General features: G+C 43.1%; 2 protein-coding genes across 2 annotated transcripts in view; one reads left to right on the top strand and one right to left on the bottom strand.

The window, feature by feature from the left end:
- The window catches only part of syne1a (spectrin repeat containing, nuclear envelope 1a), a gene marked incomplete at its 5' end in the record, with an annotated part of 121,654 nt that extends 107,414 nt beyond the window's left edge, over positions 1 to 14,240 (top strand). The window contains 17 exons of the mRNA XM_080490831.1: positions 2,263 to 2,425; positions 2,877 to 3,064; positions 3,180 to 3,330; positions 3,738 to 3,920; positions 4,221 to 4,358; positions 4,503 to 4,694; positions 5,140 to 5,458; positions 6,164 to 6,232; positions 6,661 to 6,794; positions 6,895 to 7,021; positions 7,461 to 7,672; positions 8,088 to 8,294; positions 8,917 to 9,045; positions 9,176 to 9,460; positions 9,822 to 9,911; positions 10,535 to 10,593; positions 12,664 to 14,240. Of these exons, the coding sequence (XP_080346957.1) occupies positions 2,263 to 2,425; positions 2,877 to 3,064; positions 3,180 to 3,330; positions 3,738 to 3,920; positions 4,221 to 4,358; positions 4,503 to 4,694; positions 5,140 to 5,458; positions 6,164 to 6,232; positions 6,661 to 6,794; positions 6,895 to 7,021; positions 7,461 to 7,672; positions 8,088 to 8,294; positions 8,917 to 9,045; positions 9,176 to 9,460; positions 9,822 to 9,911; positions 10,535 to 10,593; positions 12,664 to 12,940 (2,923 nt within the window). The 3' untranslated portion in view covers positions 12,941 to 14,240. The remainder of the gene's footprint in view (positions 1 to 2,262; positions 2,426 to 2,876; positions 3,065 to 3,179; positions 3,331 to 3,737; positions 3,921 to 4,220; positions 4,359 to 4,502; positions 4,695 to 5,139; positions 5,459 to 6,163; positions 6,233 to 6,660; positions 6,795 to 6,894; positions 7,022 to 7,460; positions 7,673 to 8,087; positions 8,295 to 8,916; positions 9,046 to 9,175; positions 9,461 to 9,821; positions 9,912 to 10,534; positions 10,594 to 12,663) is intronic.
- A 92-nt stretch (positions 14,241 to 14,332) lies between these two features.
- esr1 (estrogen receptor 1) lies at positions 14,333 to 26,768 on the bottom strand (the record flags this gene model as incomplete). Its single annotated transcript, XM_080490052.1, has 9 exons — positions 14,333 to 16,847; positions 17,983 to 18,166; positions 19,313 to 19,446; positions 20,511 to 20,649; positions 23,451 to 23,604; positions 23,798 to 23,973; positions 24,509 to 24,625; positions 25,260 to 25,474; positions 26,344 to 26,768. The coding sequence occupies 9 exons, from the start codon at positions 26,766 to 26,768 to the stop codon at positions 16,472 to 16,474; spliced, it is 1,920 nt and encodes a 639-aa protein (XP_080346178.1). The 3' UTR covers positions 14,333 to 16,471.

Genomic DNA, 26,768 nt, shown 5'->3' with positions numbered 1-26,768 from the left:
GACTATTTCTGCTGTGGTGTAGAGTGCTAACCCAGTACTCTGCCTTGCAGCTCACCAACTTACACTGATACTTATAGTAACTGATCATTTTAAACCCTTCTGGCTTTGCTTTGAATTAAAAAAGACCTGACCCAAACTTTGACTCCATCAACCCCAGCTGCCCCATCGCTCTGTCTGGTCTCCTTCGTCTGTTGCCCTCTGGGACCGTACTGGAGTAGGAAAGAGGGGGGAGGAGTGTTTCTGACCTCATGTAGACAGCTGCACTTTCTTTGTCTCTGCGATAAAGTCAGCATGGTGACAACATCTCAATTGTAACCGCAAGTTTCGATTCTTTCACTTTTCGTATTGGACGGAAAACTTCATCGATAGTCTTTGGATTTTGTCTTTTTCTGGACGCAAGGACGTACTGCTTTTTTTTTTTTCTTTTCCCCTGCAAACATGTTTTGCTGGAATCTTGGGTCTCATGTGCATGGAGTCTGCAGCTTTTGCTTCTGTGTCTGGCTTTCCAACACAGTCCAGCTCTGCTGCACATGCCTCTGACTGTAAGTCTCTTGTCTCTTTTTAGAAACAGACGCACATGTCACTCTCAGGCACACGCACACACACACACACACACACACACACACACACACACACACACACACTTGTGCCTGTTTGGGGTTCTCTTTTTTAACCTTGGAGAGCAGCAGTTGATAAGTCACAGTTGTGCCACCCCACCACTACCTCCTGCTGGCCCTCCCACTCTGCAAACAGAGTTTAGAGAAAGTCCCATGTGGAGCTCGCAGACCAGCGAGAGTAGCAGTGGGATCGAGAGGCTGACGCTTCTTGACGTTCACGTTGTCTCTGGGATTTTCACTCCCCCATGGTTTTGGATTTGGGGACAGATGATATGGCAGGATGCCCGAGCGAGGAGGACCTGCCGGAATGCGACTGCGATGTCAACAGGCAGGATGATTTTTTAGAGCTTATATTATATTTATATACATTTCTTAGGGACAAAAACTTGCAAATTTAGTGTTGCAGCTACAGTCAATCGATCGCTACGAGTGTAACAGTTGTGTGTTTCTGCTCTGTGTACACTGTTTCTTCATGAGGTGGCCGGTCTGGTTTGACTAGAGTTTATTAATAATCTGCTGAATATTCTTTTGACTGGTTTTAATTGCCAACCCAGCTTTGAGATCAACAACACAAGGGTGTTCAGACAATAGAAGGAGTGGTGATGTTAATGTGTCAAAATCAGCAATGTCTGAGTCACATCTGACTTGAACCTGATGCCGTGAATCTCTGCAGCCATGTGCAACAGTCGTGCCAGAACAAATATTTTTGAAGTCTGTCTGTGAAAATACAAACAGCGAATAATTCGGTCGTTCATGTGATCATCATGTGGGATTCTGTATTATACGTTTTTGGATCATTTTTGCAGGCAAGCTACACTGTCGCATATCGTTTTGGACTGTTGGATGTCTCGCAGCAGCTGGAGCAAAAATGTTTGCGCCTTCTTTCATGCAGCATCCAATGCAATGCACAAGAAACATACACAATGTGTGTATTTATTTATTAAGCTTTAGTGTGTTTATGCAGCGGAGAGCCTCAGCTCGCCTTCATTCTTATAGACACTGATGACATTGTGAGACCTGCATTTCTTTTTCGGGTGAGGCGCCGAATGTTCCATATGCAGAACAATCTGTTCTAAAGAGCAACATGTTGACTAATATACATCCATGGTCAGTGTGTGAAAACGTCTGGCGCTTGCACACCCAAAATGGCCTACAGTTGTTGTGTGCAGAGTTCAAATGGGGTTTCTTCCCTCCTCAACAAAAATATCTGCTCAGATGTGAAATCAAACTCCTCTTGGCCATTTTACTCCTCTGGGCTGAGAAGCTGAGCAGTGCATCTGTTACAGATGTGCGCGTTCACAGTATGCATGTAGTGCTGTCCCAGGGATTCACATATAACTTATTTGTTGTATTTTGTTGTGACTTTCCTTTGCACCATTTTGACACACATGATCAATATTTTACATGTATATTTAGTTTGCATGATGTAATGTTTCACACTTAAAGACTGATTTTGCACCTTAAATTTGCAAACATTTTAAATTAAAGCTGTCGGTCAATTAATATAATTTTCTTGATTACTCAGTTAAACTTGCAGTGGGTACTTTTTTATTGCTGCTTTTATGACGGAGCAACTGTTCATCAACATGTTTCTGTCCAGCACTGTTTACAGTCGCCTCACATGCTTCCGCTGGCTCTGTTTCAGGGTGAAGAAGTTGAAGGAGACCCTGGTGGCGGTGCAGCAGTTAGACAAAAACATGAGCAGCCTGCGATCTTGGCTGTCTCACATCGAGACGGAGCTGTCCAGGCCAATTGTCTACGACACCTGCGACGACAAGGAGATCCAGAGGAAGCTGAACCAGCAACAGGCAAGGAAGCAAATACACAATCAGTAGAATCAGATATCCTGCAGATATATGATATATTACTCAGATGTAAACCACCTTCCCAACCAGAAATACCCTGGAAGGTATATTGTACATACTGATAACACCAAATGATCATAGAACCACATGATTCAAGCTGAGCCGGTGGAAAATGAGTAACACTAGCACATGAGGAAACAAAAACATGACTCATGCGTACATCTCCTGCAAACCTCTTGCTGCCAAGATACGTCTCTAAATCTGGACCGGATTCTGAGACCCTGCTGACCTCCTTCCTCTGCAGAGCTGCAGCGTTGGCTTACATTTAGATTTACTGTAGTTTCAGGGGTCTGTTCCAAATGTACTGGGTTGAAAATAATTTTCTGTTATCATGAAACGAGACAAGAGCCTGGAGAGTTATTGAAGTTATTGTTGTTTTGACTGTTTTTTTCAGGAATTACAGCGAGACATAGAGAAGCACAGCACCGGTGTCGCGTCAGTGTTGAACCTGTGTGAAGTCCTGCTGCACGACTGTGACGCCTGCTCCACAGAGACGGAGTGCGACTCCATCCAGCAGGCCACCCAGGGGCTGGACCGACGCTGGAGAAACATCTGCGCCATGTCGATGGAGAGGAGGCTCAAGTCAGTCGCTCTCAGATGAATTCTGATCAATCGATGAAGCTCAAAAATATCCCTGAAATGTTGCTGTAGAATTTGTAGTGCTATTATCGCTCATCGACCAACATTGTCTTTGCAGAATTGAGGAGACGTGGAGGTTGTGGCAGAAATTTCTGGACGATTTCTCAAGGTTTGCAGATTGGCTGAAGACCTCTGAAAAAACTGCAGCTCTGCCAAACTCCTCTGGAGTTCTCTATACCGTCGCTAAAGAGGAGCTGAAGAAGTTTGAGGTATGTCAGCAGTTCAACAGTGATGACCACAATGAAGATGGGTTTTCCTCTGTTGTTTTAACCTTTCCTGCGAAACAAAATACTGGGACTATCGTGACAGAGTGTGACGGTACGGTAAGAGAAACTGAGAAAGAAAGACGGGTGTCATGTTGCTGAAACTCGTTCACACCGGACTGTTCAGCTGCTGCAGTCAGTCACCGTGCACGTGCAAATTCCTTTGAGATGACTGTCTGGTCTGGGCCATTTCCAGCCGCCTGTCCAGTCCTCCACTAAGAAACATAGTACATGTATTGTATTCAACATTATAATGCATCAGCAATTCACGCTAATCTCGTGCAGATTAAATTGAATCACTGCAGCTTGTCGGATTGCAGTGACAAAAGTGTCGCGTCTGTGTTTTGTCACAGGCCTTCCAGCGTCAGGTGCAGGAATGCCTCACACAGCTCGAGCTCATCAACAAGCAGTATCGTCGTTTGGCCCGTGAGAACCGCACGGACTCCTCCTGCCGTCTCAGAGAAATGGTGCATGATGGGAACCGGCGTTGGGACCACCTGCAGAAGAGAGTGGCTGCCATCCTGCGCAGACTTAAGGTAGTTTAGGTCAATGTGTTTGCATTAGGACTCTGATGACTTTCACATTAAAACTAAAGTTGATGGCTCGGCACTCAAAATGATTCATTGTCATGATTATTGCCATTATTATTTCATTCCACTCCTTTCCAAAGATACAATCAGCATAAATTGTTGGGTTTTTTTGTTTCACTGTGAGTGTTTTTCATACGATAATGTCTCAATCGTTTACATGTTCGATATAACAACAACTGATTGCGTCAGGAAATAATGAAGATTCTGAAACTCCTCTTAATACTTTTTGTTTGGTTCTTCTCACAGCACTTCATCAGTCAGAGGGAGGAGTTTGAGACGGCGCGGGACAGCATCCTCGTGTGGCTGACTGAGATGGACCTCCAGCTCACCAACATAGAGCATTTCTCTGAATGTGACGTCCAGGCCAAAATCAAACAGCTCAAGGTACGAACATCACCGTGCTCCTTTCATTCCTAGATTCATATTTTGGCTTGAAGTTTTCCTTATTTTTCAGGTTATTACAAAGTTATTATTCCAACATATGAACTGGTACAAAGTTGGATAAAATGTGTTTAACCATTTGTGCAGGCATTCCAGCAGGAGATCTATCTGAACACAGCGAAAATTGAGCTGGTGTTCAGGCAGGGTGAAGCTCTGATTGAGAAGAGCGAACCTTTGGACGCGGCCGTTATAGAGGAAGAGCTCGAGGAGCTCCAGAGGTACTGTCAGGAGGTGTTTGGACGCGTGGACAGATATTACAAGAAGCTCACACGTCTTCCTGTGAGTCAAAGTGCACACACACACACACACGCACACACTCGTGATGAAAACTGCATTTCTGTGTTGCAACTCTTAGTATATCTGCTAATATTGAAGAAACTGTATGGAGCTATTTTCTGTGTACTTCTTCTCCAGACAGATTTTTGTGTCTGTGTTTTTGTTTTTTGTTTTATTCCTGGAGCCAGATCAAACTCGTTATAACACACCAAACAATCTGCCATGACCTCAACATGGTGAGAACACATGTCTGACAGCTGGTTAGAAATAGAAGACAGTCCCTCGGTAATATTCAGGGCAGCACACATGGTTACCTTAAAAAACCTTAGACGCTGCACTCTTGCACTTAGCATGCAGTAGCTTGAAATGGTGCAACCCCAACCCCTTCACTTGTCTTCACTCGTGTCACTCCTTCTGTTTTACATTTCTGCAATTGTTTCCCCTCCAGTTGGTCGACGATGAACTGGATGGCTCAGACAGAGAGCTGGAGATGGAGGAGGGTGGAGAGCTCGCCGAGTTCCAGTGGAGCGACTCGGCTCTGCCACGGACATCCAGCCGTCCGGCCTCGGGGACGGCGGCCATCATCCGGGCCGACCGCTCGGGCCGTGACACCCCGGCCAGCGTGGACTCCATCCCGCTGGAGTGGGACCATGACTACGACCTGAGCAGAGACCTGGAGAGTCCTGGAAGGCGAGGCGATGGGGAAAGAAGTGCACAGCAAGAGGAGGAGGATGAGTATCTGAGGACAGGTGCCACCGTGCTGTCAGGTTGGTCCCACTTTACCCGCCTTTTCACGTTCGCCTTTTCCCATCAATTTTCATTCATCCTGCAATTTTGATTGATTGCTCACATGAATAATTGAGCATGAGCATTAAGAAATTAGTTTACAGGCAACATTAAAGTTCAACATATATGTGAATGTTTTCAACTAATATTTAGTAATGATTCTGGCTTTGAATCAACTAATTCCTTTTTTAGATAATTCTCAAAGAACATAGCAGAGGCATTAATATATCAATGATGACATTGTTTCACAGATAGAGATAGTTTGGTATTTATATAGAAATAGCCATCTTTTTTGTACTTGAAACATTTTTATAGCATAAATTATAGTAACGAGGTTATTTTAATTGATTAAATTTTACCAGATAAAAGTGTCTGTTTCTTATGGTGAGAAACAGAAAGATCATAAATAGAATGACTTTATGAATTCTTCAAAAGCAGATATGTGTTTATGTAAATGCTACTTACAGTTGATTTTTTTATATATTTTTTTAATCCTAAACATCTTTGGGTCGTTTGTCTCATTATAAAATAATATATAAGAACCAGAAAAGGAAAAGTCCACATCATTGTCAAAAAATAAAAATAAATGAAGTCTCGAGTGAAATCATTTAATTGAATCAGTATAGGTCTTCACAAATATATTTGGTCATTTTAAAGTAGTTTATGTGATATGTCTCTTTTCCCAGATGTAGTTATCCCAGAGAGCCCAGAAGCCTATATAAAACTGACTGAGAACACTTTGAAATCCTCCTCTGGTATGAATCAGCATGAGTTAAAAGCAGCATGCCATCAACTAAATCACACTTTCTGGTTTTCGTTTTTCTTTTCCTTTTGCCTTGAAGCCTCACGCCACCGGCAGAGGCATCATCCAGGCTCAGTGTCACACCATCTAGATACATCATTATCCGTCTTAACACAAAGATCACCCCATTGCATGCAAAGGTTTCTTTTCTCAGGCACCATCACATCTTTTTTAATGTGTTTAGTTTTGTTTCCCGCTCTTGTTGCATTAACATCACTCATGTGTGAAACCCCGATTTCTTTGTCTGCAGTGACTCGTCATGATGTTACATTTCAGACTAATGCATGTCATCTCTCCATCATTCCACCACAAACGGCATGGAAAATAAAAACCGTCTAAGTCATCTTGGAGGTTTACAGAATTTGACTCTTTTCCGTTCAGGTGAGCCAGGCCAGCTGGAGGCCAGCTTGAGGCAGCTCGACCAGGCTTTGGGTGCAGGACGCTATCACCTGCAGCAGAGAGAGGCCGCCGCCAACCGCTCCACCCCTGACATCGACTCCACCTACATGGGCTACGTGAGTCTCTCTCATGTCCTCTCATGAACGTCCCCTGATTCAAATGTTTGTTGTTTTTTTTGTTCATCTAAAATACAATGAGCGGATATTATGCACGCAGATGCGTCTGATGGGAGAGTGCCGCGGCAGTATAGATGCAGTGAAGAGAGCCGAGGGAGAGCTGACCGAAGACGAGGACGACCTCCCGGGACTCACCAACCCCACCAGCAAGGACACGCAGAGCGCAGGTTCGTCGCTCACATGTATTACATTGAGATAATGCATAATAACTGCGATGTCTGATCCCAAACTAAGATCTTTCAGTAATTTGTGAATTTACATTGGGATGGTTATGGCCTCTGATTAATAAAAATAGGAAAAACATCCAATTCTATGAATTGTTCTGTTCTTCTCAAATACTTTATTTTTGATTTTGATGGCACTTAAGCAAACAATTGTGAAAAAAAGAATAAAAATGTTTATATGTAGTGAAACTTGAATATAGGTGAGCTTCACCGTTTTAATTAAAGTACCATGAACAAAAGGTTTTTCCATGGTATTTTAATATACTGGTAGGTTAAACCCCAGAAAATCTATAAAAGGAAAAGCCACACACATTCTTCACTGAAAATGCAGTGTGACCTGTGCTTCATTATTTATAATTGATGTATCCTCTTCCGCCTCCAGGTGTGATCGAGCGCTGGGAGCTGATCCACGCTCAGTCTCTGAGTGAGAAGCACAAACAAAAACAGGACCTGCAGCAGTGGCAGCAGCTGATCTCGGACCTGCAGACCATGAGGGCCTGGCTGGGTCAGTCAGAGGCCGAGCTCAGCCAGCTGCGGGGCCTCCATCTCAGCACCGACATACACACCATCCAGCAGAGGATCAAGAGACTCAAGGTTGTATTTTTGCTGCTCCTGTTCTGTGTAAAGAACAATTAAGAAAGTGACGTTTTTACTTACCGTCTATTTTCTTTATGATGTTTTACTTGCCCTGTTTTATTTTGTCCTCCTTGGCTTGCACACACCGTTTCCTGTCAGTGTTAGTCACCCGGACTCAGCACACACAGCATTTCATGTCTGTAAACTAAGATACCACTGTTCTATAAATAGACTCTCTGAAACTAAATGACCTACATCTACTGTGTCCCGACACCTCCATCTAATCCTGCCCCTCTCTTTACGGCTCACACCTTATCTGCTTTCAAGCACTATAGTGTTTCGTCCACTTTATGGTTTATTATCACTAAAAATAATATCTCCCTCCACATGTGTTCATGCTGGCATGAATAATCTTTATTCCTCTTCCCCTCAGGAGCTGCAGAAGGGGCTGGACATCCATAAGTCGGAGGTGCTGTCCATCAACCTGAGCAGTGCGGACTTCCTCCAGTCAGAGCCCGACTCTGAGGAGGCGTGGGAGCTGAGGGACAGGCTGAAGGAGATGAACTCACGCTGGGATCGGCTCGGCGCCTCACTGGAGGACTGGAGGGAGGAGCTGCAGAGGGCACTGATGCAGTGTCAGGTATGAGAGACGCACATAATCAGCAACATTTTCCTAATTTTAACTTCATTCCAAACTTTCAAAGAAGAATAAATATTTATATAAAGTCCCCATGTAATGAAATTTTTTTTGTGTCTATAAGCTTGTTCAGTTAGATCTTTAGCCATCTCAAGTAATAACAAATTAAAAAAGTACTATTTTAATATCTTTCACGTCACTTTCACTGCTGTTTTTCTCTGGTAAAGCATTGTCTCCTTTCATATGACTAATCCTACACACACATATTCAACAACTCCGCATCCAATAAAAATGTAACTTCAGCTTGACATGTGTGTCACACAAACTACTGAAAATTACAAATATCAATCAAATCCGAAACAGTATACCTAAGCTTTCCTATATTGTTTACTGGGGCCTTTAAGACCAAATACATATACTCTGATACTTTTGTATCATTTTATATGATCTTCAGGCTCTTAGAAAATCCTGATATTTTGATTTCATGTAAAGAGTTTACAGGCTGAGCTGCAAATGAATCTAAATGAGTATTTGACCCTCGTAACAGTGCATCTATATGTAGATTTACGTGTCATTTCAAACAGGGAAAAAGAAAAAAAAAACTAAGGTGTCAACTTTTCTTCAGGAGTTCCACGAGATGAGCCACGGTTTGCTGCTCTGGCTGGAAAACATCGACCGCAGGAGAAACGAGGTGGTTCCTGTTCCTCAGAGAGCAAATCTGGAAACTTTGCGAACTCACCACAAAAAACTGATGGTACGTCTCTGTGGGTGCTCCCTCTGTGTACAGTTTGCCACGGGTCTTTCCTCTAGAGGTCAGAGATACTTCATACTAACTGGTCCACAAAGTAAAGCGTCGGCACACGTTTGCTTTATTTCCCCTTCAGCAAATCAAGTGTGAGCTGTTGGACTCGCAGCACAAAGTGTCGTCCCTTCAGGAGTTGTCAGCTCAGCTGCTGGTCAACACCAAACCTCCAGCTCTGCAGCAGCAGCAGCAGCAGCAGCAGCAGCAGCAGCAGCCCTCGGAGCAGATCCAGGCTCAGGGCAGCGAGTGCCTGGAGGCCCAGGAGAAAGTTCATGTGATCTGGAACAGGCTGAGGCTGCTGCAGAGAGAGGTCAGCTCAGACCTGGAGGAGCTGGAGAGGAGAATGGGGACAGCAGACACAAAGCAGGTCCGAATTATTGACTTTATTATTCTTTGTCTTTGCTCGGCATGTCATCATCAGACGGTGTAAAGAGTCCTGGAGATCTCTACTCGAGTACAACTACATTGTCTAAATATGTCCATACAAAGCATATTTCTCAGATAAAGTCTGTTAAAATATCACAGTGGAATACAAAACTCCTCAAACACTGATTTGTACTTCAGTATGAGTAACATTCACTGCACTGTGAGTAATTATGATTTATTTTCAACCTGGGTCATTATGTCCACCCTACAGTCAGATACTTGACTATAGCGATCAGAGAATTCCGATAATTTTCTCATGTGAATATTGTAAAGAGGATTGTTGTTTTTGTTTTTATTTTCAGGCTTGTCCACCATTGCCTGTAGCCAAATCAGAGGTCTGTGCCTCTGCTGCTCCACGTTCAGAAGCCACAGTCCAGAGCCGCAAACGATTGGTAATGTGTTTCCTATTAACGTCCAATAGGGGGCAGTAGCCTCTCTGCCCGACAGCGTCTCCTTGTGAATGTACACTTCATTCTTTTCCCCCAGATAGTTTCAGAGATATCGCCACCTCTCATTCTACCAATACAAATGTTTTGTTTTTCCATTTGCAATTGTTCTGCTAACATGTAAAGATGTATGATTGATCCTTCCCTCCTCCCCTTCAAGAGAGGTTTGTGCTGCCCGACACCATATTGATCTGCCAACAAATTACAAGAAAACCTGGCTTTTCGTGTTAACTTCACTGAATTCACTTAATGGATGATTTTGGGCTAGATACATGAAAATAAAAAGATTTGTTGTAACTGATAGTTAAACACCTAATTCTGGGAGTTTTTTATCTGAATACCCTCTGTCAGGATTTAGTCTTGAGAAGCCAGATTTCTTGGTTCTGTAAGTCAATCGCCATCACTGATTATGTTGCTGCTCTTTGGTTGTCAATGATTCTTCCTCTAGCGATGTTATGGCTCTCTTTATGTTGTTTATTTTTCTCTCATCTAAGGCTTTGTCTTTTTTTGCCCTTGACTGAAACATTCTTTTCTTTCTTTTACCCCTCCCTGCTCATTACGTGGTTCAGCCCCGAGGCAAAAGTAGTCAGGCCCACCCAGGACATCCTGAGAGCGGCCCGCGCCACAGGTACCTCTCTCCTGGACTCTAGAAACTCGGGATGATGATGGAACCAAAGCTGCTTAGATACTTGATTTTTAATTTATCTACTCAAATCAATCAATCACAATCAATCATGTTAAGCTCAAAGATGTGACATTATTAAACGATGATTAGCTGCTTTCATTGATGGCTTCACAGCTTAACCCAGCGTTCCATGATCTTCCCTCATTCTAGAGACCATGTTGTCAGCTCTTAAATGAGTGGGGGGCGGCCATCCTTTGGCCGCTCCCTTTCTCCTTTAAATGTTTTATTTTACTGCTTCTCTTTGCCCTGCTGCTTTTTGAATGGCGTCATGAAATATTTGCCCCGTCACATGTTTTGCTTCTCCTCTCAGAGCGACCTTGTAGCACCCTCCTTACCCACTAGATGGCAGTGCAGTGACCTTCCTCCAGCCATCTTTGTGTTTTTCTTTCTCAAGTTTCCTTCCTCTTTCATTCTGCTCTCAGCTCAACAGCAGGATGTGATGCATTAACCTCCTGCAGGTCCTTCCTCCTTTGTTAACTCCCGCTTTTTCCTTTCCAGACTTTTTAGCTCGCCCTCCTCTGATTCTCTTCCCATTTATATGATTTCTATTAAAAGCCACTCAGACCTGGTGAAGGCTGAACTAGTCTCCCCGTGAGTGCTGCAACAAAAATGTATAAGAAGCAGAAACTCGTCATTTGCTGCTGGCGCTAAAGAATCCAGGGTTTGTTGGGTGGAAGTAAAATATCACATCCACGTCTTGGAAACGCACACAATGTGAGCATGCCTCCTCCTGGCAGCTGCAGCGCTGCAGGATGGAGGAGGACGAGCTGTAACTGGCTGAAGGGATGTCAGCGTGTCTGACCCTCCTTCAGCCTCAGCGAGGATGAGCCGCAGTCAGAACATACTGTTCCTCCCCTTGAGTCCTGGCTCCAAGCGTGGAAATCTCCGGAGAGGCTTTTGGCATTTCTCCTGCTTCTGTTTGGAGCGATGCGTGGCATTGAACTCTCACATAGTCGGCTCTGAAGCCAGAGTACCCCCCACCCCACCCCACCCTCCCATCCCCATCCCGCTCCCAACCCCCCTCCACAGTCAGCCACAGCCACTATCAGCAAATGCTCGTGGTTAGATCTCTGTCTTTAGTGTGCCTGTGACTTTGTGCCTGTTTTGTGTGTTTGCGTAGGTCTACACCTCTTTCACTCTCTCGATCGATTTTGTTTTAGCTCTGATGTTGTTTTCTTTTCCTTTCGTTCTATTCCAAAATAATTCAGGCACTAAAAATAAGGGAATCTGTGTTTGGCAGATCATTTCTTTGTTGAAACCATGTTTCCCAGCAATAACTTATTCCATGGAAAAGCCTGCTTATTTCCTTTTTAAATGGTGCCACACTTGGTGGGACCATGCATTTGTGTGATGAGCGGCAGAGGTGAGTATATGACTCGTGCCCATGAAGGTAACAGCCAATGATAACGGCTTTTCTTTGCTGTTGTCTCTGTCTGTATACAATCCAAGACATATTAGATGTTTGTCACTGGCACAGATAATTCAGCATTTTTTTCTTTAATGGTTGTAATCCACAGACTCATCTTTGATCATCCCACAAATGCATGTTCCTTACACCATTTGAAAAGGAAACAAACGTGCTTTCATAGGGTGTCAAATTTAATGCCAAAAAATTCTTTTGACAACAAAGAAATATCATACCAAAAACATATTCCCTTGCTTTTTTGAGTAGTTTGTGTGTGTTTAGTTTTTAGTCGTTTGCTAACGTGTTTTGTGCAGCAGGTTTACTGCTGGCTCATATTATCCTTCTCATGGCTTTTAGTTCTCCAGCTGTCTGAAAATAGTGAAAAATGCCCCCCGTCAAAACTAAACAGTCACACAGAAAAGAATGAAATCAGATTTTTAGATTTGGTGACGTTAACATAGTAATCGCCTCCCAAAGTGCTTGTCGGAGTCTTCTTGGGCTACAAAGTTGGAGCATTTTTCACTACTAACGACACACAGAGGGGTTAGTAAAGGACTGTAGCGGGTTCAGATGTGCCGTGTTGAACTCCTGTCTGCCTCTTCCTGCAGCCGGAGCAAATCACCCGCCGCCGCTGGCTGCGTTTCCTCCCGTTCTGACCTCTCAGACGGCGCCTCCTCCTCCTCCACGTCCTCCTCAAAAGAGCCGTCCTTCCTGCTGCGGGTCTTCAGGGCCGCTCTCCCCGTCCAGCTTCTCCTCCTGCTCATCATCTGCCTGGCCTGCCTGGTGCCGATGACGGAGGAGGACTACAGCTGTCACCACGCCAACAACTTCGCCCGCTCCTTCCATCCCATGCTGCGCTACACCAACGGACCTCCGCCCATATGAGGGAGCGGCCAAGTTTGAATCTACCTACCACTTTGCCAAGGACTCTCCACTGACTCCTGTGAATGTTTCTTCCTTCACCCTGTGCCCTAAAGCAACAAGCTCCTTCCCCTGCTGGGGGGGGGTGACTCGCATCATGAAGTGATTCGAAGGCGACATGAAGACTCACTAACATTGCACACTCACTCCCGAAATCATCACCTCATCCCTTTAAAGGAAAAAAAAACACCCTCCAGGCTAAACGGACCTTTTTCTGGAACCCCCCCCAACGTCTCCAAATATTTCATGTTGTTTTAACTTAAATATGTATATTATTTCACAGGTTTCTGGAGAAACCTGTGAAATCAACGAGAAATAAAGCACTATTTATATACTGTATGTTGGGAGCCAAAGTCAACCGTGCTTTTTGTCCATGATATCCAGTGCTGCTACTATTTATTTCGTGTTCAATCAGTTAATCGGCTGTTCGCATTGATCAAGCTGCTGCACCACCTCGAGTGTGGTACGTTGTACTCGTACGTTGTAGCGTAGACTCGCGGTTCCAGCAGCACCTCGTTCGGTCTGAGGCGTGAAGACTTCTCATTCCAAAATGACACGTCTGGAGATCTGCTCCGACAAAATGACTGAAGCCACACACCAGCGCTTTTTTTTTTTTTTTTTTTTTTTTTTTTTTTTTTTGAAGGACGGAAATGGTGTAGCCTGATATTTTCTTCTCAACACCTTTCGAATGAGCCATCCTGAATTTGGACACGAAGCCTTTTGCTGATGTTAAAAAGCAAAAAAATCAGAACTTTTAGCACTGTTGCGAGCGCTGTCAAAGGTACTGCACTGAAAGCCCTCCAGCCATGACGGCCCACTTCTGTTCCCTAAAGCCAAGTCTTGTTTTAAGTTTTTTTTTATTTTTAGTATTTAATCGACCGTGGCAGGTCTGGAAAAAAAAATAAAAAATCACACACACAGACACACACACAAAAAAAAAAAAAAAGGACTCGCTCTCTTTGTTTTAAAAAGAAAATCAACTGATTTGTATATTATTGTTTGAAATGCCTTTGAGTACAGGCCGTTATTTTTTTTATCTTTCTGTTTGGGCATGCACTCTGAAGTCCTCTGCTTTTAAGAAAGCCAAACAATCACTGGTAGTGTTTTTAGTAGACTGCTGCGACACAGTAGTGCGCTTTGTAATAACTGCGATAATTATTCTGCAGTGATGAGGCATCTGAATCTGTAAAAAAAAAAAAAAAAAAAAAAAAAGAATATGAAAATGGTTATTTATGTATGTACAGTTTGCTAATGCCAACTTCATGAAGAATACTCTTTGCAAATAATAAAACCTGAAGTATTTACTTGTGTGTTCTGACCTCATTTCACATGAAAGGGAAAGAAGCAGAGATGTTTGTGATCAAGGCTTTTATTTTAGATATGCACAGTAAACAAATAACACAGTCAGGTTTGGCTTGATTTACATACAAAAGCTCAAAAGGCCAAATCCTATATTCTGGCCCTGTCTGGATGCTTTGAACACATTTCCAAGTGGCTCAGATGAGACTTAAAATCACAAGTTTGTCACTTAATGAAATGTAAATTCCTGGAATGTGCACACAGATAAAATTAAAACTCCATTATCAACAAAAGAACACTGAACAATAACATGTTTTAGCCTTTGTAATTCAAATAAAGTATTAACTGTATCAAAATGCCACTGCACTGGTAACATGTTATTTGAAATGATGCTTTAATCACCAGTGTTTGGTTGTAAATTGGTCTTCTCTCTCCGTTTTGCACCAAATGTGACATATTTTAGATCCCTAAAGAGAAGAAACCCGGGCAGCGTTTCATTAGAGAAAATATTCACATCCTCACAAACGTCTCTGCACTGGGACACGTCCCACCATGCTGCACATTGTCATCCATGTGTGTCCAGCTTCAGGCTGAGTCACACTGGTACAACAGTTTAAAGTCTGAATGTTCAGACCGAAATCAGATCAGATAAAGTTAATTTCCAACCTCCAGGCTGAATTCAACCTAAAAACAGGGCTCATAATTTAAGGTGTGCAAATAATACCCTAAGAGATATTAGGAAGAGAATAGCTGAGTCCACGGTTGTTAGTAATTAGTGAGTGTGGCGGACCGGCAACCTCTACAGCATTGACTCGACATTATAGCATAGTCACCAATAACGCCACGCTGTTCCTCACTAGAAACTCACTTCGTAGGTTTTAACTTGCACATCTAGTAAATGATCTCTGTAATCGGTAAATTTGTCGAGCATGGTTTGCAGATGCCATTTTTCTGGTGTGTTTTTAGTTTTTTTGAAAATCAATTTGGCACACATTTCCATTGAATCGCTTCAGCGGAGGTATGAATGACATTTGAACCTTATAGGTCTTTCTGCACCATTACAGCGGATGTAAAATCACGACAATTAAAAAAGACCAGCCAACAAAACAAAACCGAAAATTGCATGAATGATGAAATGTGAAAATTCCCTTGAGTAAATATGCATTTGAAGGTTCATCATTTCTTCTGCTGATGAGACAGAGAAGAAGGTGTAAACAACTCTTGGGGCCCAGTTTCAAAACTGAAACAGTCACATTCATGGGCTACATTGTGTAAAGCAACCGAAGAAGAAATGATCTGGCCCTAACCCTGACAGTTTTTCCTTTTGTCTCAGTCACTTAAAGGCCACATAATGATTTTTTTTTTTTAAAGCCAAAACTGAACATGCATTAAATCAATAAGTCAATATATGAATGAACAAATAAAAGCAGGTCATCGAGCTGCACATCACTCTCAGTCTCTCTCTGGCAGTCAGAACAGACGGATATTCAACACGTAAAGTCAGAGAAAAGATTTAGTGCAAGTAGACACAAAGAAAAGCCTCCTTTGCACAAAAAGCTCAGAATAACTTGTAGTTACCCCACAGTAAAGCCCCACTTTCTCTGTGTTGTCGGCGCTTTGGGATTCAAACCTAAGTTGCATTCACCAAAAACAACCTGCTAGATTTTTCATCTGATCTTATTTTTTTCTCTGAAATATAAACAGAATTTTCTATATTTGGCCTAAACCAGTGTTGAAATTTAAACACAACATGAATTAAGTGAATTTTTTATCAGTGGGTTGTCAGTCTCCCGGGTGAAGATATAATGCCCATCAGCCCCTTCATTTTAAGAGGAAGTGCACTTTGGTTGCAACAAAGGAAAATGAGCTGCTCATCATTTGGTGTCTCTGGAGCTGAGAGAGTGCCGCCATGCAACCCAACCCTTCTTCAGAAAAATAAGTAATACTGAGAAGCTGACTGAAATACACAGATTTAATGAAAGATTAACAGCACTGACTCTCTGATTGTTCAGAGAAGTAATTTCTCCCTTGGGAGCTATAAAATCACTTCATTTATAAATAATTCCGTCATGAAATATATTCAAATAGTACTTTTTTTTTTTCTGTTTCCAAACAAAGGCCCCTCTCCCGCTGGACTACACCCGTCATTCATAAAAACCACTTTTGACGTTGGGCTGCCGCTCGCTGTGCTTCCTCTCACAATATGTGGGCACATTCAAAACGGGACCCTCCAAACTGCAGGACCCCCGGACCTGAAGAGGCTCTGCTCACGTTCTCATGGATGCTCCGAGGACCCAAATTGGAACCCACTGAGGAGGAGTCGTTTCTGCCCCCAGAACCAGGACCAGGATCAGAACCAGGACCACCACCACCGCCGCCGCTGCTGCTGCTGCTGCTGCTGCTGTTGTCCCCCAGCCCAGAGCAGGGAGGGTCTCTGTCAGCCTGGGACCAGGACTCGGCCGGTCTGACCGGTCGGTGCAGGCGGTGAGCATCCAGCATCTCCAGCAGCAGGTCGTACAGAGGCACTTTGTTCTTACACTTCATGCTGTAGAGGTGCTCCATTCCTTTGTTGCTGCAGAATGAAGGCACTTGTGTCTTAATAATTTAAAGAAAAGAAAAAAAACAAAAACTCCTGATTGCTGTTTATAAGCTCCATTGAGCTTTACGCGTCTCACTCCTTTTATTTTCATGAATGAGCTTCATGGTGGTGTGGTGGTTAATGCGGCATAGTGAAAGATCATGGGTTTGAGTGCAGACTGGGACTTTCTGTGTGGAGTTTGCATGTTGTCCCTGTGCCAGCATTGCTTTTCTCCAGGTACTGCAGTTTCCTTCCACTGTCCAAACTCCATGCATTTGGTGTGTGTGTGTGTGTGTGTAACCCTGAGTTAGATAAAGAGGTGTCAACATTTTGAAGTCCACTCATAGGCGCCTGTCTAAGGAGCTGCAGGGTAATTTTAGACGCTACAAGGAGAAGTATCAACCGGCCCTGTGATGTATTGTAATATCTGTTTCTGCCACAAGACGATAACGTTTGTAGCGTCTAGTGTGAATACATGTCCATATGAAATTATAAAAACAGCAGGCTCTGGTCCAGATTAAACCAATGAATGAGCACAGCAAATGCCAGAAAAATTTGAATCGACATGTTAGTCTGGCTTCTTCACTTTTCATGTGTTGTTCAGCTTTAAGCCCTTCTCCATTTTTTTTACAAGGGCCTTTAAGCCACACCAGAAATAGTTTCAATTTTGATTTTATTATTCTAAGTCAAAAAATATCTGAAAATATCTGAATATTTCATCAGGCAAGATGCTTTCCTCTTTTCCTTTTCTTTTTTTCTCCAAACCAGAGGCCATCATTTTCACAACAGAAAATAAACATTTCAAAAGATTTCAGTCAGCATAATAATGATTGTGAGTTTATAAATAACAAATAAAGCATTAAATGTTTTAACGGTGCTCTGATTTTTTTAGTTGCTCGTTACTCAAAATGAACTACGAAGCTTCTTGTGAAGAAAATTGAGTTTTCTATAGTTTTTGCTAAACTACATCGGGCATTTCTACACAGACAAAGACCATTAGGAGAATTAAATCAACCACTACACTACTACTAATAGGACTATATAACTGATTTGTGCACTTTATAAACAGTTGTCTTGTGACTTTTATTATGTTGTTAACAAATGAGGGCTTTTCAAATGCACTGTTTACCTCATGTGCCGGATGTGTGAGAGCAGCAGGAGCAGCTGGGCCTGTCGTCTGGACTGCTGCTGAGCCGAGACCCCCAACAGGCTGATGTGGTGTATGAGGGCATCGGTGATGGTGTCCAGCATGTTCTGCACCGCCACGCCGTCGTGAAGAGGCTCCATCGTGCCGGTGCAGAAGGAAAAGGCACCTGACCGATTGGGAACAATTAAAACTCTTTAACTACTAGATTGATTTACTCAGATTTTATGGTTACTGGGGTTTTTTGTAAGAAATGTCTGACATGCTGGTGAAGCTGGTCTCTGATTGGAAGTCCTGGAAGCTGTGATAACTTAGTATGTGGGTGCAAAGCTCTATTTCTCTGATTTCTGGTAGTTTTTCAATATTCTACACATGATGAACTCATTTTAATTCTAATGTATTTTTCTTTAAGGAGCATTTTCTCTTGGTGACAGTAATCCTCTGCAGATTAGAGTTGGAAAAAAAATCTGTTTCCTCTCAGGCAGTTTTAGGACTTTGTGATGTCATTAGGGGGGGGGGGTGACATTCGACCCTCTGGTGGGCTGGTTTTGGCCCACAGTCTATGTTTGACACCCCTGTCATGAACCTAAAAAGCTACATCCTGTCAGCAGTGACAGAAAAAACGAGTTACACAGTAGTAGTAGTAGTTCAGTTCGTCTGAGAGGAAAACACACCCTCCAGAAATGCTGGGACCAGCTTTCAAGCTATTGATCTTGCGACAGATCCATGACAAAAGTGGAAAAATGGCAAAAAGTTTAACTTTCACCTGATCGAAGCTCTGACTCATTTGTGCCTACAAACCATTGTAGTTACACAGTAATCAAAAGTTCATCCTGCTCCAGCAGCTGAGCCTCAGGTATTTGAGGCTTCTCAGTTTCCTATATAGAAATATCTCAATCTCCGGGACAAACATGGCTCTCTGTGCTGTCTCATGTTGTCATGGGAACAGTTATCAGGTGTATTGACGGTACAGGCCTTTCTGGAACACTCTGTTCGCCTAATGCGTCTAAGCTTCACCTCTGTGGGTGTAGTTTGACAATGTTCAATATTTAGTCTCTGTAGCAGAGATGGAAATGTGTGACATGGCATGCAGGCAAACGAAACTATATATATATATATATTTTTTTTTTTTTTATAATTACTCTTGAGAGCTCTGTTTTCACTGGAGAAGTGGCACTGATGCAGGTTGTTGGTGTTTTCAGCCATTTCTCTCACTCTCTGTTTCTGTGAAAGCGCTTCAAAAGAAGGCGCCTAAAAGTACGACCATAGGCAGACGCTGCAGGGCTCACACTCACACACAAACGTGTTTTCTTACCAGAGTTGAGCAGGATGATAGCTTTGAGACAGACAAACTCCTCCGGTTTGAGTTTGAGCATGCGGAAGCGGGAAGCGGTGGCCAGCAGCATGTCAAAGATCTCAGCCATGCCCTCAACGCAGTCCCCTTCATTCCTGAAAGAAAAACACGAGGATGATAACATCAACCACGATCTTTTGCTTTTTGTTTAATGAAAGTCAAGGTTACAATGGACAACATAGTCAAGCATGATCTCAATAAAACACAGAAGTCACAGTGCGTTGACCAAAACACAGCTCTAGTTGTAGTCTGCAGTGCACTGCCAGAGGGGAAAACAAAAAAAAAAAATCTCAAACTATTCAGAGTGGCCAGATAAACAACTAATGGACTGAATCACTGAAACGCTCCATTTGTCAGCACTGCTGAAAAGTGACGGGAAGATGGATAATATCCAGTGGCTGGAGTGCAAGATAAACTTGGACTGCACAGAGCCAAGGGAATGTGTCAACCCTGACCCGCAGCATTTTAGTCATCATGTCCAATTGGTGAGGACACTCACATAGGGGCCAGGTTTTAGAGATAATACGCTGTAATACACTTCCGAATCAAATGGGACCATCAGGCACATCATAAGATAAAAGCTCTGTCTGTCTGCATGTCTCCTGCATCCCTCTCACTATCTCCACCTTGCTCTCCTTCTCGCCGAGGTGGACCCTGTGGCCAGCCAGCGTGTTTATGCTGAACATGGGGGGAGATGGGGAGAACAAGCTGTGCCAGAAAAGCAGAAAACACCCATGTCTCCCTCCATCCTCAGTGTTTTTTTCATCTGTTCATCTTTTAGCTCTGTCTCTTTCTCGTCATCACTCCCTCCGTCATTCTCCGTTTTCGGTCATTCCTTGAATTGAGGGTTTGATTAAATCTCTGTCCTGGTTGCCAGCTCAACGCTGTAATGAAGTCTGTGTATTTTAGGCGAGAGAGAGGCTACTCTCTTCCCCACGGGGAACCTGTAATTAGTCTTTCACTCTGCATCAGATGTGTTGGGATGGCACAATGGCTGGAAAGGTGTAAAATGGAAAATCTACAATGCTGATGTGCCACTCTTAAGATAGAATCTCAAATCTCAAATCGAAAAAAGAAACTGAAATAGGGAGTATAAAAGCAGAAAAGAAATCTACACAGTGCATGTCAGGTCGGTACTCCAGTGAGCATCTATCTCTACCTGTCCAGTATGAGGTCCTGTGCAAAGATGAGTTTTCCTGGGCAGTGGATGGATCTCCAAATGAGTCCAATCATCAGCACCTCCAACCAGGAACTCTCCAGAAGCTGCACCTGATCATGAAGGGACAGCTGCAGGAAGCCTAAGCAAAAGCACAGCGCACACGGAGACGAGCATCTTTGTGAGGTGAACTTGGTGTCTTGCACACAGACAAAGGATAATTAGTATTTTTGGACAGTCTCACAGGCTTACATGAGCATTATTCAGCTGTATTGTTAATAATAGCATATATACAGATCATAACATACAGTGGATTGAAAATGTCTCAGTCTAAAACTCATGGTACAACAATAAACACTTCAAACAACAATTACAAATATATATATGACACTGATAAACACTAAATTGTAAAAGTATACAAAAAAAGCTTTGGGTAATAACACTGTATGTCAACTGGTGGAAATTTGCACGGTTGTGAGGTGCAAGTGTTGTTTGCTGGTTAGAGACTAATAAGTATGTGACTTTCTTGACAAGTGGCCTCGTTAAGTGCTTTTCCAATGTAAAACCAGGTTTGAAATCAATAGCTCAGCAACTTCCTATTATCTTAAGGGCGTGGAGAACTGAGGAGCTGGTACGTTCAGAAGTGGGCTGCATTGTCATATTGTGGTTTGCACTCTTCTGTTATCCTAAGATATCCTTACTTTGAGTACTTTGGGCTTGGGAGTCTTCCTATATGGAGTGAATTCTATGAGCATGTATAGATTTTCTTCAGTAGTGCAGTTTCCTCCCACAAACATGCATTTCGCACCAATTATTGACTCTAACTTGATTATATTGTGGCATGAAAGCACAGTCACAGTTGCAGTGTTACTTGCAGAATGGCAAAAGTTCTGCAAGTCTCTCACGCCCTTCAGTGTGAAACATTTGCACCCTCAATAATTATTATAGCATGTTTTAACAGTACAAAGGCACGTTGTACTATCAGTACCATTTAGAAATTCAAGCAAACACATTCACACAGTGACACAGTTAAAAAGGCAAGGTGGACCGCCTCCAACAGAAGCAACTTAGGCTCCATTGTCTGGACAGGGCACACAGGTGGAGCAAAGCCCCAACCCTGCTTTCAGAGGATGGTCTGCTCCAGCCCCTGAACCACAACCCGACACATGTGTGATTTAGCTCGACAGGCACATACATGAACAGGCAGCCATCAATACACAGTTGCCAAGACACTTGAGAATATTTGTCGTGGTGATTTTTTTTAATGATGACATGTTATAAAAATGTTATTGTTCTGTTAATCTTTTTATTTTTATCTTTCCATTCATAAAAACAAAAACATTCACGTCCTTGTTATCAGGAAGGGAACAGCTACTTAAACGAAGCCATCTGTAATCTCTGTGTTCTCATAAGGAGCCTTATCGCTGGCACTCAGCTTTCTCAATTCATATGTAATCACTGCCAATTCATTCCCATTGTCACCCCGCTGTACCTAGTTTGGAACCCCTTGCAATTAAAACTGTGTGTCTTTGGGCTTTTAGTGACGCACAAGGTCGTAATACCTCAAACTCTCTTAGAGATCCCATCTGTGTGTGTGTGTGTGTGTGTGTGTGTGTGTGTGTGTGTGTGTGTGTGTGTGTGTGTGTGTGTGTGTGTGTGTGTGTGTGTGTGTGTGTGTGTGTAGAGAGAGCGAGAGAGCGAGAGAGGTGGGGAGGCAGATGCAAAAGGTTGATGTGTCTTATACTGCATTTAAGCTCTGTGGGGTGCCGGCAGATTGACCAAACAATCCTCTCAAAGGTGATGACTGTAATTACCGTCGCTGTAATGGCTCTGCATGTGTGTGTGTGTGTACTTCCACTACAAAGGTCTCCCATCTCCTCGCTGTTGCCTCACAAGTCAAATAGACAGCAATGGATGAGCAGAGCCTCTGTTGCAAATCACGTCTTTGTGAAGGATTAAAAAAAAAAAAGGCAGTGTTTCCAAGTTCTTGAAAATATCTCCTTGTTTAGATGAGGCATATGGCAGATGTCATGACGCTCCTGTAGCACATGACAGACTGATCAATCAATCAAACAGTCTGGCCAAATGTTTTTGACCATCGGCCCAAAACTACAGACATAATCTGGAAGCCAAATCTCTGCACAGCTGTGATTTGATCAGCTACAACTATCAAAAATTAACCAACATCATGATAGAGTAAGATAGCACTTGCATATTTATTGGTGTAATTCTATTTAATTGCCCCCTGAAGGCATCCCTCCGGCTTTAAGACTCATTGATGTTTATCAACCTTGAAAAAATACAGTTTCCCTGACTTTAGACGTTGCGTTTAGACGCAAAAAACTTATTTGCGCACATCTTTGAGCAAATAAAATGGTGCTGAAAGGAGAACTCATTTGTTTTGGACCAAAGTGAAAGCTGCACACTGAGGCTCGACTCAGCACATTGCAGACAGGATATGTTTTATGCTAATGGCTCGTGAACATCAGCAGACCCCCAGCGTGTTCTGAAGGTTTAGGCTCATAAACCCAACTCAGGTCAGGCAGCATCTGGCAAACTAATGTCAGTGATCAGTCACTCTATCAACAGCCTGTACAATGTGTCTGTAATAGAAATTTCTTTCTCCGGTGAGTACAGTGTTGGTTGGCTGTAAACCAATAAAGTAGTGGCTATGACAGCTTTACTGATTAAACACTGGAAAGATCCAAGGCACTTCAGGCAGGAGAGATGGTTTCACCCCCATCTCACCCATTCAATATGTTTCTGGGCAAGACGCTCAACCCAAATTGTTCCAAGTGGTGTGATCAGACTCAACCTTTGAGTGTGATCACATGGTAAAATGCACCATATAAATGTTGACGCTATCCTGCTGAAGACAATTTAAAAAGAAAAGCATTTCCTGTTGGGGTGTCTCTGTTGCAAAGCTACTTTATTTGGTCATACCTGGGAGCTTCTTGGCCCAGGCAATCATGTGCACCAGCTCCTTGTCAGCCATGCTGGTGAGAAGGGTCATCATGGTGACTTCAGTGTAGGGTCGGTTCAGCTTCTGGCGGGAGCAGAGTATCGGCGGCTCAGCTCCTTGGAGCAGGAGGAGCACCTGAGGACAAGGAGGAAATAACATGTAACCAGCAAAAAAAATGAAATGAGCACCTATTTAATTCTCACAAAAGAGATGATGCATAAAAGAGGGCTCCTTTAATTCAAATTTTTCTGGAAAATCAACTAAATTGATGGCAGGAGTAACATGAAACCTGCTATAAATGTTTATTCTTTGTTGCCACACCTATTACCTGATCAGGAGGCATGTTAAACATCGAAGACCTTCCTCCTCCGCCACCAGCACTGCTGCGTTTCCTGCTTTCCTGATGGGGCACGGCTTTCTGCTCGACATCTTTACCAACTTTATCGCCAATGCCAGTCCTCCGTTTGTCACGGCGCAGAACACGACCACGGTCCTTGCGCACACCTTGACAACACAACAGAGCCTTTAACACAACAAGCAGCTACACAAACGCACACAAATACTACAGGCATGGGTGCGTAAAGCATCAGACTTTGTCCTCTGCTCGCTCATCACTCCATATCCTGTTCTTACCACTGTGCAGATTATACGGAGGCTCAAGTCATTGAAGAAGTATGAAAACAAAAATGTGGGTGTGCACTAATCAGTAGTTGTCCTCCTTAAGAGGAAATCTCTTCAAGGCCACGTTAAAGTTACTCTCAAGTTAATTTGCATCCACCGCTTCTCTCATGATCTGTACCAGTGGTTTTACAACAATCCAAGATTGATTGTTGGGGCATTTAGTTTTTAACCAGGTTAATGGGGGGATGGAGAAATGATATGTTGCTCTATTTGAATCATAAAAAAAAATGAGATAAACAACAAAAACATCCAGAGAAACAAGAAGAAAATTGATTAACTTTCAAACGTCATATGATATTTCCCAAAAGAAACTAAGCAAAAACTGAAGTATCTACTTTCTGCTGATGCGTCCACTCACCTCCTTTCATCATGCCCACTTCATAACACTTCCTGAGACGGCAAGCCTGGCAGCTCTTCCTCCTATTCCTGTCAATAGTACACTGATTGGTCGCTGGGCACATATAGTCATTGTGACCTGAAATGGAAGAAAATCTATTACTGTCAGCCCCTCGTTCCAGTGTTCACTGCAGATTTAGGTTATTTAGTAGCCAGGAACACTCTATTCCCAGTCGAAATGAATCTGAGATGAGGAAAATTAAAACATGGCATCTTGGCTTTGTCATTGCCATGGAGACTATTTGTTTCTTAATGACCAGCCGATGAAAGACTCTGCATCAATGTGCAGCAGCATCATATGTCATAAACATGACTAAGCCACCACAGAGGGGAAGTTCTAGTGCGCAGTTGGACAAATGGCCAGTGGCTCGTAATTGAATATAATAACAGTAAAAAGTAATGTTATGAAACAGGTCTCACAATATAACAGTTGATGAGCTGTATTATCTGTCTTCTCGCTCTTTTGTTTGGCAATGACTGGACCATTTTAGGCTTCAGTGCATTTTTTATATCAATATTGATCATTTTCCAGGGCAGTTGGAACAAAAAAACAATATTAAATAAGCAACAACATCTCCAACTTAGCAGTGTCTTGAATGTGCACTACATATTCAACCTGAACGAAAGCTATCAGAGAGATGCGCAATCCTTCAAAAACAGAAGCGTTGTGAAATCCACCGACCATAAGCAGCAAGACCCCTGGGGCCACTCACCCTGGATGCTTCTCTTGAAGAAGGCCTTGCAGCCCTCACAGGACCACACCCCGTAATGGTACCCGGAGGCATAGTCGCTGCACACGGCGCAGAAACGCGTCTCCTTCGTCATCTCAAACCCTCTTGCCCCGACGCCAGCTCCTAACTCTCCCACACTGTATGCCTCATCACGGGTGCCACACTGGTCCTCTCTGGACACTGCTTGATGACTGGATCTGCAACAGGTCATGAATAATTAATCTGATACACGAGTGGGTTCAGAAGGAGAAATATCAAGTGTGATGCTAATAAAATGCTGACCATCATAACATTTTTCTTTTTTTTTTTTTTAAGCAGCAGAGAACACATCTGGACAATTTTGGAAGAAAAGAGGGGAAACAAAGGAAATACCAAAGTAGGACAGTAAATTACAGATCAGATCCTAGCAGAGCTCACTGGTTTTAATAAGATAGTTGATGACTACTAGAGCAGACTTCTATTTTCCACCTGAGGCAGGAAACAATCTGTATGTGTACTTCTGTTGTTCTTACGTATTGTTCCTTCCTCAAGGTCCCTGACAAAGTCCTTAATCTCTGGAATTAGAAACCAGGACAAAGCTTGATCCTTTCTATAGAGATAATGCTCATGTTTTGTATAAAGCCAGAGATTAAATGACAATGTGATTATATAATTATGTTTTGTTTATAAGGCCTTTGTAAAGCTTCAGCTGAATGCAAATGCCAAAATTCATTGATGAAAAAAATCATTAAATTTGGCCAAACTCAAGTGATCCCAGCAGAGTATACACAAACGGTAGGAAATAACATATCTAATGTTTTCCTGATGTTGTATGTACTTACCGATTGTATTCACAGAATAAAACAGAAAGCTGAAGGAGATGCGCTAAATAAACAATTGCGAGAGGTTTTGATTGCACTTCTCTTATCAGTTGCACAATCACCGAACTCCAGCACAAACAAAACTGACTGTTCACAATTACATACCTGAATTATTAATAAATTCAGGGGCTACAAATACTCCTTCCAATTCCAATATAGACATGAAAGTAGTGATTTATACTTGTTGACAAATTGTGCTGCCTCACCTGTAGCCGGGTGTTGAGGTGGTTTCCAGATAGTGGTGGCTGGGTGGATGCATAAAGGGGCTGAGCCGAGGGCTGGAGGGCACAAACACAAGAGGACTGGTCGGCCCACTGCCCAGGGAATGGAGACTGCCATCTGAAGGTGGTCCATGGGCGTCCAGAGAAGCAGAGTAGTAGCCAGGGGTGGAGTGGCTGTACAGAGGAGTCGGGGCAGGAGTAGGGGTGGCATAATCGTATGATCCTTCCAGGAAATCCACAGTGGCTACCCCTCCAGAGCCCCGGGTCTCTTCGGGATACATGTCAGCGAGGGGGGCACGCGGTGAGGGAGAGAGGCGTGGAGGGGAGAGGGTCTCCAGCTCTGAGGACGCTGGGCTTCTGCTGTGTCTGAGGACTGGTCTGCACAGCTGCCTGCTCTGCCTGAGCAACAT

The sequence above is a fragment of the Lipophrys pholis genome (assembly GCF_963383615.2).
Source record: "Lipophrys pholis genome assembly, chromosome: 21".
In the NCBI taxonomy this organism is placed as follows: domain Eukaryota; kingdom Metazoa; phylum Chordata; class Actinopteri; order Blenniiformes; family Blenniidae; genus Lipophrys; species Lipophrys pholis.
Note: the sequence above shows the minus strand (reverse complement) of the source record. Positions and strands in the feature narration are given on the sequence as shown.